This window comes from Drosophila bipectinata, chromosome 2L (genome assembly GCF_030179905.1).
Source record: "Drosophila bipectinata strain 14024-0381.07 chromosome 2L, DbipHiC1v2, whole genome shotgun sequence".
NCBI classification, from domain to species: domain Eukaryota; kingdom Metazoa; phylum Arthropoda; class Insecta; order Diptera; family Drosophilidae; genus Drosophila; species Drosophila bipectinata.
This window is the reverse complement of record NC_091736.1, coordinates 6,703,098-6,720,987: the sequence shown is the minus strand read 5'-3', so window position 1 is coordinate 6,720,987 and position 17,890 is coordinate 6,703,098. Positions and strand designations below refer to the sequence as shown.

The window sequence follows — 17,890 nt, the reverse complement described above, 5'->3', positions numbered from 1 at the left end:
CAACCGGTTCCCTGGCCAAATTGGCTACCGGCCTGGCCAAAGTTTTCGCTCTGGAAAGCTCTCGGAATCTTTCTCCGCTTATCGCCGGCAAATAACAACCTTAAGCATGACGTCGTGGAACTGGGCTTACTGGGCCGGATGAGTCACTCGGGCACACATGTGGATACGATCGCCGGTTTGGTCGGTGGCGGTCGGTGGAGTTCCCCAGGCTTTCGATGGGCTTTCGATGGGGTGGGTGGGGTAAGGTCGTTTTCGGTTGAGCGAAAATTCATTCATCGATTCCCAGGCCGCTCCGATGTTTGTTTTCAGCCTTTCGACGCGTCATTTTTCTCGGAAAACTGCAATGAGTCGTTGTCTGTTGGCGGCAATCGGCCTAAATGCCTATAAGTGTTTGAATATCTCTTCAATATTTGGCAACAGGTCGCATTGCTATGATTACACTGAGAGAAATATCATTTTTCTTACTCAGTTTGTACAAAAATGAAGCAACTAATAAAGGTTGGCTATTATTTCTTATAGTATAATTGTGTTAGATTATTAAAACTTTATATTATGATTAAAATCTATAGTTTATTAAAAAGATAATACCTTATACAAAATTGTAAAGATTTTTTTAAAATATAAGTTTTTGTTTTCTGTGTCTGGGGATCAACCTCATTACCCCTTACATATGTATCCAATTTAGAGCATATCAGCTTGCAATTACGCTATTATTGTGTTTGAATTTTGTTCCGGTTTCCTGGAAACGCTTCTGAAATCATAGCTGAAGACGCTTTTGGCGTAAGTGATTCATGCTGATTCCACCACCCTCTGCCATACCCACTCGTGGTGGTGGCGCCGAACAAAACCACAATCATCCAAATCCATATCGCTCGCTGTTTATAAATATTTGCCAATAAATATATGTATAGGGATGTAATTTTTTGTTGTGACGTTGAACGAGAGCGGGAGCTTTTACGAGGTGGATACGTATACGTTTCCCGTAAGTTTCATTCATAAAATTTATAATGACTTGTAGGTTAGATAGGTTAGTGGTGTGTTATTGTGAGAAGTCTGACGAAATAGGTACTATATATGAATTGCTCATTCCGATTACGGATGTCTGAACTTTGACTAGTGGGTGCTTTCCACGGGGGCTTTGGAACTATCACGATAGTCACGGCGTTATACCATTCTGCGTTATCATTCGGATTTAATAAGTGAGAGGTACATATATAATAATTCCTAGTTAGAAGCTGGGGGTTCCTTTGATTGAAGATTTTATTTAGTCATTGTGATACCTTTGGTTTTGCACTTACATTATTTTACACAAGATTTAAATACTTAAATGAACCCACATGGATTTCTGATTTTATTTTCCTTCTAAAAGAATGAATATTTTGCCCATGACTAGTTCGGGTGTTCTCGCGTTCTTGAGTCACCTAATGCAGCTCCTCGGTGATCTCCTCATCATCCGCCTCGTCATCGTCGTAGCTTGTCGTCATGCCCGAGGTGCTGGACATTCTAGTGGCTGTGGTGCCACTTGTGGAGGCAGTCGCCTGGCGACCCGAGTTCCAGATCAGTTCAAAGTCCAGGTCACACTCCTTGGCGATTTTCTGGACCACAGCACGCTCCAAGAGCCCCGAGGCACTCCACGAGTTGTCCTTGACGGCCAGCTCCTTGAGAGCTCTGCCTGCTTCAGGATACTGCTTGGCGTATACCAAGGCCCGCACCAGCATGGCCAGGATGTGGGCGTGTCGAATGGGCGGCAGCTCAGGCTTAACTAAAGGATGAGAAGAATTAAGAAATAATCTTTAAACAATTTCCTGAGATTTCCTACCCAACACGCTGCGACAGGCCCCGATGGCGTGCTGGTGGTCGCCGTCTCTGAGTGCCTGCTGGATCTCCAGGATGCTCTTCACATCCGTCACCGTTCGCTGCAGATTGTTGTAGGCGTGCTGGGCGTGGCTAAGCTTCTCCAGGCACTTGGAGGCCTCCTGCATGGCGGTCAGAGCCTTGCCATAGTCCTGAAACTCCTCGATCTCGATCTGGGCGCAAATGGCATAAAAGTTGGCCAGCGAATCGAAGGCCTGGCCTTTCGTATAGAAGCTGACGATGTGCTTCAGGATCGTGGCATCCGACTGCCAGTCCAAGGCCTGCAGATAATTGGCAGCCATGATGTAGACCTCCCTCTGACGGGACATGTTGGCAAAGAAGATGATCTTGTCCGTGTTGCCCGACTTCAGGAGACTCTTCATGGCTCGCATTTTGTCGCCCGCCTGGGTAAACTTCTTGGTGGCGCTGTGGTAGTCGCCCTGTTGTTGCAGCAGCTCCCCCAGCTGGGTGAGGATGTTGACACGCGTCGCCTCCTCGAACTCTCCCTTTTCCGGGGTGAGCATCTCGGAGAGCTCTTCAGTCACGGGTACGCCTTTCTCCAAGCAGATGTTCATAGCTCTTTCCAGATGCCGGGTTTTGGCCAGTAGCTGCACCGCCTTCTGAAACTGTTCGATGCTGCAGAAGAAGTCGGCGCAGCGGTTTATTAGCTCCGCATCTGACTCTGGGACTAGCTCGGAGGCAATGATTTCGAGGATCTCCGGCTGCTGGGACTCAAAGGCCATCTCCAGGGCCTTGTGCAGCATCCCGGCACGGTGGTAAAGCTCCACGGCGTGTTTGAAGTTACCGCACTCCTCGAAATAGGCGGCAGCAATGGCCTTGTCCCTCTGCCGCGAGGAGCTGGCTACCGTCCAGAGCTCCTCCTGAAAGTCGTTCTCCTTGCAGATTCGAATGGCGTTGCTGAAGGTCTGGGCACGCGTAAAGAACATGATGGCCTCCTGGAATTTTCCCACATTCTCGTAGTGACGTGCCAGGTGATAGCAGGCGGCTCTGTCGCCCGACTGCCTGGCGATGGCATCCGCCTTGGAGATCTTTCCCAGGTAGCAGAGAATCTTCACTTGCGAGAACCAGTCCTCTGCTTTGTGGTAGACAGCGAGGGCAGCATCCATATCCCCCGAACTCTCGATGTACTGTCCCCACCACTTGAGCAGCTTGGGATCAGTCGTAGTCTGAATATATCGCTTCATGGCCGCCGGATTCTCCAACAGCAGCTGCGTTATATTCTGGGAGGGATTCTGGGTCTTTTCGAAATACTCCAGAGCCCCCTTGATGTCCCCTCGTTCCCGCAGCTCCTGTGCCTTTTGGTAGTATGTGTGCTTCAGATGAATCCGATCCTCGGACTCCGCCACCTGCAGTGCCTCATCCAAGTGACCAGTGGCCTGCAGGAGTTTGTTGAGCAGATCGTACCGCTTGCAGCGCCGGTACAGATCCTTGGCCTCCTCAATCATGCCGAGCTCGATGGCCAACACAGCCACCTTGGCCTCGATTTCCAGATCATCGTCTTCCATGGCCTGGCGCAGGGCACGAACCGATCGCGCCTGTTCCAGATGGCCCATGCACACCTTGGCCACGTCCAGTCGGTTCGTGTGCACACACATCTTGGCCAAATTAGTCCAAATCACCTTTGACTGAATCGAGCGAATACTTCGATAGGCCAGGTCCATGTTTCCTTCGGCCACATAGAGACTGAAGTTCAGGACCTGCTTTCTGGTCACAGCATCGCACTGCTGAAGATCCACGAAATCCTGAAGAGGTTGCTCCTCCACCGCATTGATCTTCAGGCGAATAACATTGGGTATGCAGAGGTTGAGCAACTGAGATCCGGGGGTCATATTTTGGGTTTCCAGGACATTCAGGCTTCCCCTCTCCGAGTAAAAGAGCAAAAGTATCTTGGATTGGACGTAGTGACTGGGCTGCTGTTGCGGATTCTTCTGCGGCAGATTCTTCTGTATTATGGATCTCACCTCCATGGCCAGCAGCCGGGGCTCCTCGGAGTCCCAGAAAATACGCACCGGGAGGCTGGAGGAGGAACTATCCTTCTTGGGACCAATGGCCGCCTCGTCCGGCAGATCGTAGTCAAGAAGATTGTTGCGTTCGAAATCCCAGCAATACAACACCGATATGGGCGTGAAGTTACTGCTGGCTATCACCATTCCCAGGTGACTGCCCTGGCTATTGCACTTCACGGAAATGAACTCCCCGAAGTCGTCGAAGATGTCGTGGCCCGACTTGCTGGGAAACAGTAGTTTCGGGTCATGTCGCGAAACATCATAGGCCTTCACATAGCCATTCATGGTGAAGACCGAGAGGTAGCAGCCACTCAAATCCATTCCGATGATTTTTCCCTCGATGTCGCTGGCCTGGATGCGATGCAGTACCACTCCTCCCACGGAGTACACCATAATGTCGCTATTGGCCAAACAGAAGATGTTCTGGTTGTACAAGCTCAAGGACAAACATTCCGCGGGAAAGGTTTGCAGGAGTTTCACGCTCAAGGGAGTAGCCGTGGTTGGGGTTGTGGTCGGTGGACCCTCCACTGCCTCCAGAATCTCATCGAACTCGTCCAGACTTTTCTCGACTTTCTGCAGACTATAGGACGATATTCTGCGACCATTGCTCATCACCAGGCTCAGTTCGTTTAGAGCCAAGGCCGTGACAGCGAACTCCGACTGCACGGTGGTCTCCCTGCCACTGCAGTGCGTGAGTTGCACGGATTTGGCAGCACGCTGCACTGCCCACAGCTCCCGGGTGTGGAAAGCCAGCAGTGGTTGCTCCTTCAGCATGAAAACATTCGATAGACAGTTCACCAGCATGCATGGCTTGGCCAGCTCATTGAAACCCCACTCGCAGCTCCGGATAGCTCCTCTCACAGTGGACACATTGGTCAGCTGCCAAGCGTCCTCGGGAGCATTTACCATCCGGCTGCCGCTCCTCTTCCAAGTGTATAGGTTTCCTTGGGATGTGCCCGCACACAACGTCTGATTCGAGGAGCTGTAGGCCAGGCAGGTGAAAATCTCTCCGCTCATGTTTCCGTACTTTGGAGTTTTTCGAGTCACACTGCTGCTTTCGGTGCTGTCCTGGCTAAAGAACTGATTCGAGGAGGAGATGGTTCCGTTGCTCAGACTGGTCTGCGAAGATCCCATCTGGGTACCGCTGGGCAAGTCCATTTTAAGGAGATAGTTGTCGCTCCGTTCGATGTCCCAAATGCGAACAAACAGATCACCTGGATGGGCAGATATCGTCGTAGAAACTAACTATTAAAAAAGACTTTCCAGACTCACCCGTGATGATGGCCAGACTGTTTCCCGACCAGGCAATGCCACCTTGCCGACCACCTCCTCGTCCGCTCATTTTGACTCGATCTAGTTCCGTTAGAATTCCCGTGGATTCCACCAGAAACAGGGTAACGGTCAGATCCTCCATCAGGCAGATGACGGCATCCCTAGAAAGTATTCACTATTAGAAGTCTGAAGACATTATTGCAATTTTCCTACTTTTTTGGATGCCAGAGCATCTGAACAATGGGCGGCTGGGAGCCGCACTTCATAACCTCGACACAGGCGCCTCCTTGGTTGATATAATATACCACACCGCCTTGGGTGCAGGCAAAGAAACAGTGATTGTCCCTCAACCCGGAAGGGAACATGCTGCGGGCTGCTGTGCGGGGCCTCCAGTTTGTAAGAGTATCCAAGGCATTCTCGTCTCCGGCCACTGCCGCCTTTGCCAGATTGGCCATCTCCTCGCGTACTTCGCTCTCCACCGTTCGCCGAAAGCAGATCAGGAGCAGCACCTCCCGCAGATCGTGAGAGAACATGGTCAGGAACTGATACTGGCCATCGCAGCGCCAACCGGTAACCAGGCCCATGGCATCTGCTGTTACCATCCGTCCGCCCTGTTCACTGAACTGCAACAGGACAATGGCCGCCTTGTGGGGCGCATTTACGCTGGCGAACTCCCGATGACCGGCAAACCACACATGGATGTCGCCATGCTCCCACCCGCTGGCCAGCAGTGCCTTCTCGGGATGCCAGCACAAGGCTGTAGCCTGGGAGGTGGCGTGCACTGGGTAGGTTACATCCCGTTGGGGTTCACCCTGTAGGATAAGGATAAGGACAACACTCTGTTACGATTTTTTCACCAAAGGAAGTAGGTCTCCTTCTGTAATTACGTACAGTATCTGCAAATATGGTTACAGAACCACCACGTTCCGAACTGAAAGAGGCCACCGCAAACAGTGGCTCACTGGGATGCCAGCTACTAATAGTGCTAACTGCATCCGAATCCAGGAACTCGATTTTGGTATCAAAATACAGTGTCATCCTGGAAAACTTTTACATGAATGCGGCTTAAAAGCCAAAACAAATAGAAAATGTGGTTCTTTGGCAACGGTTGCCATGTCGAACGGTTGCCATGTATTAGACCCGCAATCCTGCTTTCATTTACCTTCCAATAAATTCAACAGGTACAAAAGTAACTGGATGTATCTCTATATTTTCTATACTTTTTATTTTCTATACATATTTTTAATCTTATCTTTCGTATTTAAATCTGAAATCTTAAATCTTATAAAATAAAGTCATAAAATAATATTCTTCAATTGGAAAATATAAAGTTTTTTAATGAAAATGGCTCATGTAACTCTAAAATACATATTTAAAGTTGTCTTTAAATTTTAAACTTTCAACGCTTTGAATATCGTATGATTCGACATTCGATAACGATAAGTGTATGAGATATCGATTAACAGGCAGACCGGTATTTTTTAGTAGATTTACAGTGGAACGTGGTATTTGATGGAAAGTCTCAATATGGGGATCTGGCAGCACTGCAAATCAGATGACAAAAGGGGTCTGTTGCCTGTGATTTCTGTGGAGACTACCGGTTCAGATACAAACCGTGGGCGTCCTCGCAACTATCCGAAGTAAATTTATTCACAGTTTTTTGCTCTTTTTCTCAAATCCCACAGCAATTTGGTTACACGCTCTTCCGCTTCATCTTTCAGTTCTTGCGGCAGCTCTTTCATTATTTCGGCCCAGTAGGTGACCAACGACGGAACGTTTGTGGTCTGCGACACTATGGCCTTCTGCAAGTCAACGTACTCCGTAAATTTCTGTGTTAGGACACAGCTCTCAGCCGCCGCAGTCTTGTGCTTCTTAGTTGATGGCTTCTATCAAAAATAGTTACAATTAATTATTATAATTTAAAATTAGTCGGATTCCCTTCTCACATAGGAATATGAGCTGGAACTCTCCTTCTCCATGTCCTCTAATTCCTTCTGCGGCTTCTATCAAAAATAGTTACAATAAATTATTATAATTTAAAATTAGTCGGATTCCCTACTCACATAGGAATATGAGCAGGAACTCTCCTTCTCCATGTCCTCCATTCCCTTCTGCAGCTGTAGCTCTTCCTCCTCCAACATGTTCTGGTCGAATGAGCTGCTCGGTTGACTTTCGTCGAGGTACTCAGCAAAAATGAGTTCTGGGTCCTCGGAAATGTCGGAAGACGTTGACGCCTCTGGTGGTTTTGGTAGCGTTTTCGTTCTGTGTATTTATGAATTTAAAATTATTACAAATTTGGAAGCTTGACCCAAACTTACCGCCTTCTGTCGAAGAGGTCCGGCAAAAAAGCCATTTCTGACGCGAAGTCCCAATCATAATCGTCATTCGCCTTCGGACCGGGAACAACAGACCCTCCAGCACTTCCACTTGGCTTTTTTTTTCTGGAGATCTTCTGGTGGTAGCGCTGGCTGGCCCGCAACGATTTCCATGTGCTTTTGCAATCTTTCACTATAAAAGCCTTAGATTTTAGTAACAATTTGATTAAATATTAATTACTTACCGTCTTTCCGTAACACCGCGGCAACAGCCTGCCAGGCAGTATTTAGGCTTGTGGCATTAAAATGCCCCTTGTGGTTCAAATCCCATATTATGGGCTTCGCCCTGACCGCACTGATTAACTTCAGTTTATCCTCGCGGAACAAAAATGATTCTTTCCGAGAAATATATTTTTCCTTCCATTTTCGCCCCTTGTTTGTTTCTTTCTCCTCGTCCTCCTCCTTCTTTACGATGCTATCCGCTTCAATGCTCAGTTCCATACATAACTCTTGCTCTGAAAGTTCATCATCAATTGGTTCGTTTTTAACTCGAAAGTCATATTTTGGAAAAGGTGCAGAGCACTGACGGAGATCCTTTGCCGTATAAGTTTCCATCATTTCTTTCTGAGCAATTATTCGTGATTTTTACTCCGGTACTCTAACGACGTAAATGATGGCTATCAAATTGAATGGCGTTGCCGGATCAAAAAAAGTAAACAGCTGATCTAGGGGTGTAAAAATAATTCATTTGATTTATTTTTAAGCCTAGTACTGAGTTGATGAAAATCCGCTGTCGCACGAGTGACAGCTGTCAAACTCCATATAAAAAAAAACGGTGTAAAAAAAGGAAGAAGAAGAAATTTTTGTCTCCTAGATTCTTCCGGTACTCTGTTGACGAAAATTTTTGTTATCGAATTGAATGGCGTTGCCGGATCAAAAAAAATAAACAGCTGATTTTGGGGAGTTGAAAGAACTAATTTTATTTATTTCGATAGGTGAAACATGGAGGGAAAATTGATGAAACGAAAAAATAGTCGGCCCGTAATAAAGTGCGATTTCGCTAGCGGATTTTCGTCAACTCAGTACTAGGCTTTACATCCCAAACATGGAGCGAAAATTGAAAGAGAAATATTAGAGAGAGAGAGAGAGAAAGAGAACAGCTGTTCAGTATTACCCTTTTCCTTAATTTTTTTGGTCACACTAGCTCGGTAGCCAAATAAAGAGCGATTTCGCTAGCACATGAAAATTATGGCTGTCCAACTTTCGGCCCGCGAGGATAAGCTGAAGTTAATCAGTGCGATCAGGGCGAGGCCCATAATATGGGATTTGACCCACGAGTTGCATTTTAATTACACAAGCCTAAATAATGCCTGGGAGGCTGTTGCCGCGGAGTTACGGAAAGACGGTAAGTAATTAATATTTAATTAAATTGTTAGTAAAATCTAAGGCTTTTATAGTAAAAGATTGCAAACGCGCATGGAAATCGTTGCGGGCCTGCATGCGTTACCACCAGAAGATCTCCAGAAAAAAAAAACTAAGTGGAAGTGCTGGAGGGTCTGTTGTTCCCGGTCCGAAGGCGAATGACGATTATGATTGGGACTTTGCGTCAGAAATGGCTTTTTTGTCGGACCTCTCGGACAAAAGGCGGTAAGTTTGGGTCAAGCTTCCAAATTTGTAATAATTTTAAATTCATAAAGACACAGAACGACCACGCTACCAAAACCACCAGAGGCGTCAACGTCTTCCGAAATTTCCGAGGACCCACTCAATTTTGCTGACGACGAAAGTCAACCGAGTAGCTCATTCGACCAGAGCATGTTGGAGGAGGAAGAGCTACAGCAGCAGAAGGGAATAGAGGACATGGAGAAGGAGAGTTCCAGCTCATATTCCTATGTAAGAAGGGAATCCGACTAATTTGCAATTATAATAATTAATTGTAACTATTTTTGATAGAAGCCATCAACTAAGAAGCACAAGACTGCGGCGGCTGAGAGCTGTGTCCTAACACAGATATTTACGGAGTACGTTGACTTGCAGAAGGCCATAGTATCACAGACCACAAACGTTCCGTCGTTGGTCACCTACTGGGCCGAAATAATGAAAGAGCTGCCGCAAAAACTGAAAGATGAAGCGGAAGAGCGTGTAACCAAATTGCTGTGGGATTTGAGAAAAAGAGCAAAAAACTATGAATAAAATTACTACATATTTATTTCTTTTCTTTTTCTTAATTATTTTAAATGCCTGCATAATCGTCTTGCCATTGAACAGATCCCATATCCGAATTAACATAATTTTTTATATTATTTCGCACAAATTTCGGATATTCGCGAGGCCGCCCACGGTTTGTATCTGAATCGGTAGACTCCACAGAAATCACAGGCTCACAGACTAACTCGTAGTTAGCCCGGTTGGTTCGCATACAATAATTATGCAGCACACAAGCTGCAGAAATCATTTTTTGGGCTCTGTCAGGATGGCATAGTATAGTGGGTTGCACAGCAGCCCACCTCGCACTTAAAATGCCAAGAGCATTTTCAATGCACCGTCGGGCTCGGCTCAAACGGTAATTAAAAATTCTTTCCTCTTTAGTAAGGTTGCGGGAGACGTATGGCTTCATGATCCGCTTGTGTAGCGGAAAAGCATCATCTGCAACCAAGAAATATGGAGTCCGAACTCCACCGAGCGTGGTGTCTTCAGGAAACTCCATGTTACCCTCCAGTAGCTCCCTTCCAATCCAAGACTTTGAGAATGCCTTCATGTCTCCTTCGCTTCCATATGCACCAACGTCTATAAACGTAAATCTGCAGGATGCGTCGCATATAGCTACTAGTATTATTGAATGAAAGCCCTGTAAATACACAGTTAAATACTATTATGTCAGCTTAGAAAGGACTTTGTCTCACCTTAGAATTATAAAAAGCACTACCACAATTAGGTGGAGCTTTTATGGCAACATACTTGCTACCTATAGCCCCAATACAATTCGGAAATTGACATAGTCCTTGAAACTCCTGAGCTCTTGTTTTCATTGCTTTTACATCCCATGCCTCGATATCACCAGACAACGCCACACATATAGCATCGCAAACTTGTGGAATAATAACACCCACATCTTGCTCACTTATGTGGTAGCATGAGGCCACAGGACGTTGCAAGGATCCGCAAGCGAGGTACCTAGAATATGAAATGTTAAATTATGAATACTGTACCGACTGTACCATTCTTACTCCAGGGTAAGGGCCAATTTTGCTTGCAGTGGTATTGCATCCGAACGGGAAGTTCTGTTCTGTACCAAACGAGGCATTACTAAGGTGAACAATTCCTCAAAGTTGCTGACCGACATATGAAAGTTTTCAAAGAAAACTGTTGGCGTCTTTACCATTCTGTCGAACTGCAAATTATATTAAAGACATTTTTTAATATTAATATGTTTTAAAAACTTGTTTTTAGCATAATTAACAACGAATACTTACATCGCTTGCAAATCTTCCGTTTACGTTTCTCTTAAGCAAGTAATCGTTTTTTCTGGCATGACGATTAGCTTTCTTTTTCTTTATTATCTCCTTAGCGGCGAAATACATAAAGCAAACACCCAAATCCAATCCGTTTGAATTCATGTTGCTTATTTGTTTTACAAACAACAGCTGTTCAGTGTTACCCTTTTCATGGCGTTTCAGGCTTCTCCTTAATTTTTTTGGTCACACTAGTTAGGTAGCCAAATAAAGAGCGATTTCGCTAGCGGATTTTCGACAGCGGATTTTCGACAGCGGATTTTCGTCGTCACAGTACTATTCTTTAGGCCAGATTTTCATTGGGCAGGTTTTTTTGTAACCTAAAAGTACTCGATGATCTATAGGATGGTAAAAAATTCGCTAATGGAAACAATATTTTTCAATTTACTGCCATGCCTCTGAAGTAACTACAGGACTTCATCAACATATCCCCAAGTTTTTTTTGAAACTAATCATTGGAATCGGTTTTTTTTTAAAAACACCATACCTGAGCACAAGTAAATATAAAAGAAATAGAAATATTAAGCATGTGAAATGTTTTATTGGTTTGTGTTTTGGCTCTTTTCAAAGCTCTAAACATACCTTACATATTTGTTTTAATTTATTTAATGCAGGGCACGAATAATTGGATTTACAATCATTTAGTTTATCGATAGCCCTTCGATATCGTGCCACAGGGTGATTATGGTACTATTTACAAAACAATCTAGGTTTTCTAAGAAACTATCAGAGATATGACGAAGTTTCTAACAATTTGTTTAATTTATAAATACGTTAGTATAAACCTTATTATATTAATTTATCAATAAATGTATAAACTATTCTATTTCAGGGATTCGACGGATGTGCACAGTTTGACCTATAAGATTAAAACAAACTGCAGCCACGGCCTTTTTTCAATAATCGTGGACCACCGTTTGAGGAAAATGTCAAACATCGCCAATAGCGAAAAATCGGATAAAAATCTATGCCATATATGTACCAAGTCCTTTGAACTCGGCTACCAACTAAAGGCCCACATCCGCAGTCACGAGAGGAGGGCTCTTAAAAGAAAAAATCGGCTGCGATGTCGCAGAAATAAGCATGCACTTCAAAACACTATAAATAGACTCTATTCGACTGAGGATCCAGGAGGGACATCAATTGAAGAGAAATGCATACAAGAAAATGGAAAAGAGAATTTCAACGATGTTCTATTGGAGAGATTGGATCGCAACGAGGATAAATGCAACAGTGAGGTAAAAGATAATCAAAGTTTTGACAAGGACGACAAAGAGTTCTTGGATGAAAAAGCTCATTTCCATGATGAGAAATCTGAGGATCGCAACGAGGATAATTGCCACAGTGAGGTCAAAGATAATCAAGGTTTCGACAAGGACGACAAAGAGTTCTTGGATGAAAAAGCTCATTTCCATGATGAGAAATCTGAGGATTTTGTCGAGGAACCGATTAACGACGATGACGGAGATTTCTCGCTGAATTTAAATGACCCTCTAGAGATTGAAAACAGCAGTGAAAAACCAGCAAAAAAATCGAATTTAAAATTAGAATGGGAAGGAACTTTTCATGACCTTGTCCAGTCTAATGAGGAACCAGCTAACTGTTTTTCGTGTCCTTATTGTCGGGAGATATACGCTGGAAGGGATACTCTTAATAGGCACATTCTAAGTCACAATTTTGGGTCAGTATTCAAAGGCTCTCCGAACAAAAATGCCAGCAGTGATGACTACCCAATTTATGAGGGATCGACTGAGGATTACTTTTTTAATATGCCAGAAAGCGAAGTTGAGAAATTGTTTGGACAAAAAACGGATGCATTTGAAAGATTTCTTGAAGACTTAGAAGATACAACAGATGATGGTGAAATTGATAAGAATCTTCAGTGCCCGGATTGTCATAGAATATTTAAGAAAAAAATGTACCTAAGGATACACCTTCGGACCCATACAGGAGAGCGACCATATAAGTGCCCACACTGCTCCCAGGCATTCAAGCAAAGACCACATCTTACTGCCCACAAACGTATCCATACGGAAGAGCGTCCTTATAAATGTAGCTATTGCTCCGAATCTTTCAAATCGAAGATCACTCTTAAAAGGCACATAATACAACATGTAGGCAAGGAACATCTTCCCCCGACTTTAACTCCAAAGCCTCCAAGTGAATCCAAAAAATCTCTGTCTGAATCTGTGGTTACATTAAACCATACCAAAGAGAAGGATCCTCAAAAGGAAGATCCAGCGAAAGGACTCTCCATATTGAAATGCCCCCTTTGTTATGAGCATTTCCTGTCGGAAAACTATCTTCAAACACACATTGGCAGTGTTCATATGGGAAAGCGCTGTTTTAAATGTCCCGAGTGTCAGAAAGAATTTAAAAAACATTCACATATGATCCAACATATGAAAATCGACAAATGTGTTTTTTAGATTTTAGAATGAGGACTGGAATCTTCTTTAATTTCACAAAAAAAAAATTAAAATTTATTAAAAACTATTGTGTTTCTTAAAGCTAAGCTAGATATTTTCCCAAAGCTATGTTATAATATATATGTTATAGTTATATGTTATAATATAATTTTGGTAATAATAAGATAGATAATAATGAATTACAAATGTTAAAACATTTAAAAATCAAGAAATGTAAAAAAGTCAGGCTTGAAAATATAAACGAATTAATTGTGTTAATTAATTACATATTGCGTAATAATATTTCAAAAATAAAAATAAGAAGGTTTGAAATTGTTTATCTAAATTTCCTCTTAAATTTTTTAAACACATTTTCCTAACAGATACATCTAACAGAATTGCTTGTGCTGTTATACGCAATCAGCTGTTAACTTTTTTCTGTCAACCTCGAAGAAGAAGAACTCAGGCACAGCCGAGAAATAATTGTTGATTTTTGTTAAATTTTTCTATTAAACATTCTTTAAAATGTCTATTGCCAAACGTGTGCAGGTATATACTCCTATTATCTACATAATCTTTCTAGTAATGTCTTATTTTTCCACACCATTTAGCAATGGGCAACGTTTGCACGAACTTGGCACATTTATGATTGCACCTGGCAGAATCCATTCGAGTCGGCGAAATTGGTTAAAACACACTTAATGGGCCTGCATAAACCCATTTACCATCCTATGAGTAAGTAATACACTTAGTAAAGTTATATTGCATTGATTTTGCATATAGAATTAAGGATATTCGGGTTTTTTGGACACATCTTGTGTTATTACATCACCGGCGTGTTTTCCTAAGTTTTTGTTGGTGTATTAAAAAACCAAAACAAAAGTGATAATTTTCTTCGATCTGAATAAATGGTAAATATTATAGCATATAACTGCAGTCAAAATAAATTTTATTTATTTCCTCTTTGAAAAGTATCAATGTCTATCAAATCTATTCAAGCCCCAGTACATAATAAAAGATAACTATGTTTATTTTGGCTGCAAAGAAAACCATTTAGTATTCGTTTACCTTTATAACTGTTCAGTGATTAATGTACTTACTTTTAGGATAAGCAAGTTTTCAAAATGGCCAAGCAATTTAAAAAAAATATAATTTTCCAGATGACTGCGGAGACCATGTGGTGCTGATTAACACTCGGGAAATCGCCCTACCTGGCGACGAATGGGTCAAGCGAGTTTATTTCCACCATACTGGATATCCTGGTGGAGCTTCGTGGACTCTGGCCTGGCAGCTCCACGAAAAGGATCCCACGATGGTGATGAAAAAGGCGGTATACAACTCAATGCATGGAAATCTACAGCGTAGATATACAATGCAGAGGCTGCATTTATTCGCGGACGATCAGGTTCCGGAGGAAATCCTGGAGAATGTTACAAATCAAATACGTACCCCGCGCACAGTTCCCCAGCGATTGGATCATATTGATAAGGAAACGCTGGAGAATTTCCCTAGCATTATGGATTATCCAAAGGATTATATTCTGCGTTGATATGTTGTTTAATTAAGCAAAATATAACTACTTTACTTAAAAACAAATGAATGTCATATGAGTTTAATTGGAAGATAAAATTTTTTTTTGGAGGAATCTGTTTCAAGCATTATTATTTTCGTTCAATTTATTTCGGATTATTTATCTTTCGTTTTTAATAGCATCCCTCCTTAAAGATTTGTCTGGAACAGTACCATCACTAAATTAAAGAATTTGTTTTTGAACTTTTATGAAAATAGTATTCATTAAATTTACTAAATTTAGAATGAAATAAAACAGTAATCTGTGTTTTTTTTATTTTGTTAAAGCTTACATTTTTAAATACATTACTTTAGGGGGCTTTTGCAAACTTGGCAACCCTATTTATTTACCGGCTGCGTCAGTGAGTTTGCAATTTAATCATTTATTTCTACGGCTCTCATTTTTTATCCGCCTACGGTCCAGATATATGAATATTATATAGTCTGGTGCGTTCATTAGTGAAGTCAACCGAAAAGCTAGAAAACCACAAACAGCTGGTTAGGATTTTTACTTATCTGCTTTTATTTCTTTTAGCGATAGCGTGCTTTTATAAAAAGATTAAATATATTGTTTTCGTTTATGATTCTTCAGTCTCCACTCGCGGCTTCTGCAGTTCACATCGTCTTCTACCGATTTACCAGATTCAGAAGCGCAACATGGGTCGTTTGGGTACCGTGGATCCTAGCTCCTACTCGCAGCCAGATTTGATTACCACTGAACACAGTGTCCTCAACTGGAAGGTGGACTTTGCTGCCACTAAACTCCAAGGAAGTGTCCTCCATAAGTTTAATGTGCTATCGACGAACTTGGAGCAGATTGTAAGTAATAGAAACTGCAAGAAATCGATAAGAACAATAAATATCCCATAATTCAGATCCTGGATGTGCGTGATATTAATGTTACCAATGCCACGTTGCTGGCCGGAGGCAGTCAACTCCCAATCAATTTTTTCATCAGCGATCCCGTGGACGATATTGGCCAGAAGCTAACATTGGAGTTGCCATCTGGAACGGCTAAGGGCAGGTAAGCTCTGCGATTACCAATCTTATCTTTATAACACTCGTAAATAATCGGAAACACAATATTTTAGTCTCGAGGTTCTTATTGATTATGAGACGTCCAGCAGTGCAAGTGGATTGCAGTGGCTTAGTCCCGCACAGACTCTGGGAAAGGAGCATCCCTACATGTTCTCCCAGTGCCAGGCTATTCACGCTCGTTCAGTGATTCCCTGCCAGGATACGCCGGCTGTAAAGTTCACCTACGATGCCTATGTTGAGCATCCCAGTGAATTGACAGCTCTGATGAGTGCTATTATCCAAAAGAAGGAACCTGGAAAGACGCAGTTTAAGCAGGATGTGCCCATTCCAGCCTATCTGGTGGCCATTGCCATTGGCAAGCTCGTATTCCGTCCACTGGGCGAGAACTCCAACGTATGGGCTGAAGAGGCCATTGTTGATGCCTGTGCCGAGGAATTTTCCGAAACGGCCGTCATGCTTAAAACGGCTTCCGATCTGTGTGGCCCGTATGTCTGGAAGCAGTACGATCTGCTGGTGATGCCTCCCTCGTTTCCCTTCGGCGGCATGGAGAATCCTTGCCTGACTTTTGTTACTCCAACTCTCCTGGCAGGCGATAAATCTTTGGCCGATGTAGTGGCTCATGAGATTGCTCACAGCTGGACTGGAAACCTCGTGACCAACAAGAACTTTGAGCACTTCTGGTTGAATGAAGGATTCACTGTGTTTGTGGAGTCAAAGATCGTTGGAAGGATGCAGGGTGCTAAGGAGCTGGACTTTAAGATGCTCAGTAACCTCACTGACCTGCAGGAGTGCGTAAGTATCCATGCAAAAATTCATTTTTCAAAAGAAGTAATTTTTAAAACTCTAATCCAGATTCGTACTCAACTCGACAAGACACCTGAGCTGACCAAACTGGTGGTGGATCTGTCCAACTGTGGACCCGATGATGCCTTCTCCTCAGTGCCTTATATCAAGGGTTCTACTTTCCTGCGCTATTTGGAAGACTTGTTCGGCGGCCCATCTGTGTTTGAGCCCTTCCTACGCGATTACTTGAAAAAATACGCCTACAAATCGATTGAAACCAACGATTTCAAGAGTGCCTTGTATGACTACTTCAAGGACACGGACAAGAAGGATAAACTGGAAGCTGTTGACTGGGATCTGTGGCTGAGCAGTGAAGGCATGCCGCCCATTATTCCCAAGTAAGCAAAGCTAACGTCAGGAATATTTCTTTATAAATTAAATCTTGAATGTCCTTTAAGATTCGATGAATCCCTAGCCAACGTAACCAAGGAACTGGCCCTGTTGTGGAGCTCCAAGTCGGTTGCTGAGCTGAATGATAGTCCTGACATCAAGAAAACCATTTCCATTCATCAACTGATTGATTTCCTGGGGAAACTCATTGAGAGCAAGGATATTGTTGATTTGACCGAGAAAAAGATTGAGCTCCTAGAGTCCACCTATAACTTGAAGGCGTCCAAGAACGCCGAGGTTCGCTTCCGTCTAAATCGTCTAATTATTCGTGCTCGCTTGATCAAACGTCTGGACGAGATCATTGCCTTTGCCAACTCGAACTTCCGCATGAAGTTCTGCCGGCCCATCTACCGCGACCTTGCCGGTTGGCCAGAAGCTAAACCCGCGGCTGTTCGCAATTTCGAAAGCGTCAAGGATCAGATGATGGCTGTGTGTTCGCACACCATCGAAAAGGATCTGGGATTAAAATAAATTTAAGTCTGAAATTATGCATTTCTCAAAAAATGGAAACGTATGCATTAAATTGTACATTTACAAGTATATTATCGTAACGTTGAATTTAAACTTTGAAGAACCCAAAAATATATTTTTTGATTAATTTTCGTTTTCTTGAATTATTTGTTTTTATTAAAAAATAAGCAAAACTACGTTTATAACAAGTT

The 17,890-nt window shown here is 43.1% G+C and overlaps 6 protein-coding genes across 13 annotated transcripts; 3 read left to right on the top strand and 3 right to left on the bottom strand.

Moving 5' to 3' along the window:
• Window positions 1–1,392: 1,392 nt before the first annotated feature.
• rempA (intraflagellar transport protein rempA) lies at window positions 1,393–6,191 on the bottom strand. 2 transcript variants are annotated; one of them, XM_017233497.3, is made up of 5 exons: window positions 6,045–6,191; window positions 5,367–5,965; window positions 5,154–5,314; window positions 1,820–5,095; window positions 1,393–1,762 (listed from the first exon to the last, which is right to left on the bottom strand). In XM_017233497.3, exons 1-5 carry the CDS (start codon window positions 6,189–6,191, stop codon window positions 1,422–1,424), a joined length of 4,524 nt encoding a protein of 1,507 aa, XP_017088986.2. In that variant the 3' UTR covers window positions 1,393–1,421. The 2 variants fall into 2 exon arrangements, with proteins under 2 accessions (XP_017088986.2, XP_043067420.1); XM_043211485.2 differs by lacking the exon at window positions 6,045–6,191 and having other exon boundaries at window positions 5,367–5,959.
• Window positions 6,192–6,487: 296 nt separating this feature from the next.
• Window positions 6,488–8,197, bottom strand: LOC108120019 (transcription factor Adf-1-like). Of its 2 annotated transcripts, none has more exons than XM_017233502.3 (5): window positions 7,714–8,197; window positions 7,472–7,661; window positions 7,217–7,415; window positions 7,100–7,156; window positions 6,488–7,036 (listed from the first exon to the last, which is right to left on the bottom strand). In XM_017233502.3, exons 1-5 carry the CDS (start codon window positions 8,084–8,086, stop codon window positions 6,800–6,802), a joined length of 1,056 nt encoding a protein of 351 aa, XP_017088991.2. In that variant the 5' UTR covers window positions 8,087–8,197; the 3' UTR covers window positions 6,488–6,799. The 2 variants fall into 2 exon arrangements, with proteins under 2 accessions (XP_017088991.2, XP_070133609.1); XM_070277508.1 differs by having other exon boundaries at window positions 6,489–7,039; window positions 7,714–8,195.
• Window positions 8,198–8,568: 371 nt separating this feature from the next.
• Window positions 8,569–9,676, top strand: LOC108119908 (transcription factor Adf-1-like). 2 transcript variants are annotated; one of them, XM_043211438.2, is made up of 4 exons: window positions 8,569–8,873; window positions 8,926–9,115; window positions 9,172–9,361; window positions 9,422–9,676. In XM_043211438.2, the coding sequence occupies exons 1-4, from the start codon at window positions 8,708–8,710 to the stop codon at window positions 9,659–9,661; spliced, it is 786 nt and encodes a 261-aa protein (XP_043067373.2). In that variant the 5' UTR covers window positions 8,569–8,707; the 3' UTR covers window positions 9,662–9,676. The 2 variants fall into 2 exon arrangements, with proteins under 2 accessions (XP_043067373.2, XP_043067371.2); XM_043211436.2 differs by having other exon boundaries at window positions 8,574–8,873; window positions 9,166–9,361.
• LOC108120018 (putative nuclease HARBI1) lies at window positions 9,659–11,144 on the bottom strand. The gene is made up of 4 exons (XM_017233500.3): window positions 10,942–11,144; window positions 10,696–10,859; window positions 10,372–10,642; window positions 9,659–10,316 (listed from the first exon to the last, which is right to left on the bottom strand). Exons 1-4 carry the CDS (start codon window positions 11,083–11,085, stop codon window positions 9,702–9,704), a joined length of 1,194 nt encoding a protein of 397 aa, XP_017088989.2. The 5' UTR covers window positions 11,086–11,144; the 3' UTR covers window positions 9,659–9,701.
• Window positions 11,145–11,613: 469 nt separating this feature from the next.
• LOC138925733 (zinc finger protein ZFP2-like) lies at window positions 11,614–13,534 on the top strand. Its single transcript, XM_070276900.1, has 2 exons — window positions 11,614–11,753; window positions 11,813–13,534. Exon 2 carries the CDS (start codon window positions 11,907–11,909, stop codon window positions 13,407–13,409), a length of 1,503 nt encoding a protein of 500 aa, XP_070133001.1. The 5' UTR covers window positions 11,614–11,753; window positions 11,813–11,906; the 3' UTR covers window positions 13,410–13,534.
• A 245-nt stretch (window positions 13,535–13,779) lies between these two features.
• On the top strand, window positions 13,780–17,842 carry LOC108120000 (large ribosomal subunit protein uL13m). Of its 5 annotated transcripts, XM_017233477.3 has the most exons (7): window positions 13,782–13,937; window positions 14,000–14,123; window positions 15,550–15,776; window positions 15,833–15,981; window positions 16,049–16,787; window positions 16,848–17,176; window positions 17,237–17,842. In XM_017233477.3, the coding sequence occupies exons 1-7, from the start codon at window positions 13,914–13,916 to the stop codon at window positions 17,697–17,699; spliced, it is 2,055 nt and encodes a 684-aa protein (XP_017088966.2). In that variant the 5' UTR covers window positions 13,782–13,913; the 3' UTR covers window positions 17,700–17,842. The 5 variants fall into 5 exon arrangements, with proteins under 5 accessions (XP_017088968.1, XP_017088966.2, XP_070133000.1 ...); XM_070276899.1 differs by lacking the exons at window positions 13,782–13,937; window positions 14,000–14,123 and adding an exon at window positions 15,300–15,319; XM_070276897.1 differs by lacking the exons at window positions 13,782–13,937; window positions 14,000–14,123 and adding an exon at window positions 15,318–15,455.
• The last annotated feature ends 48 nt before the right edge of the window (window positions 17,843–17,890 follow it).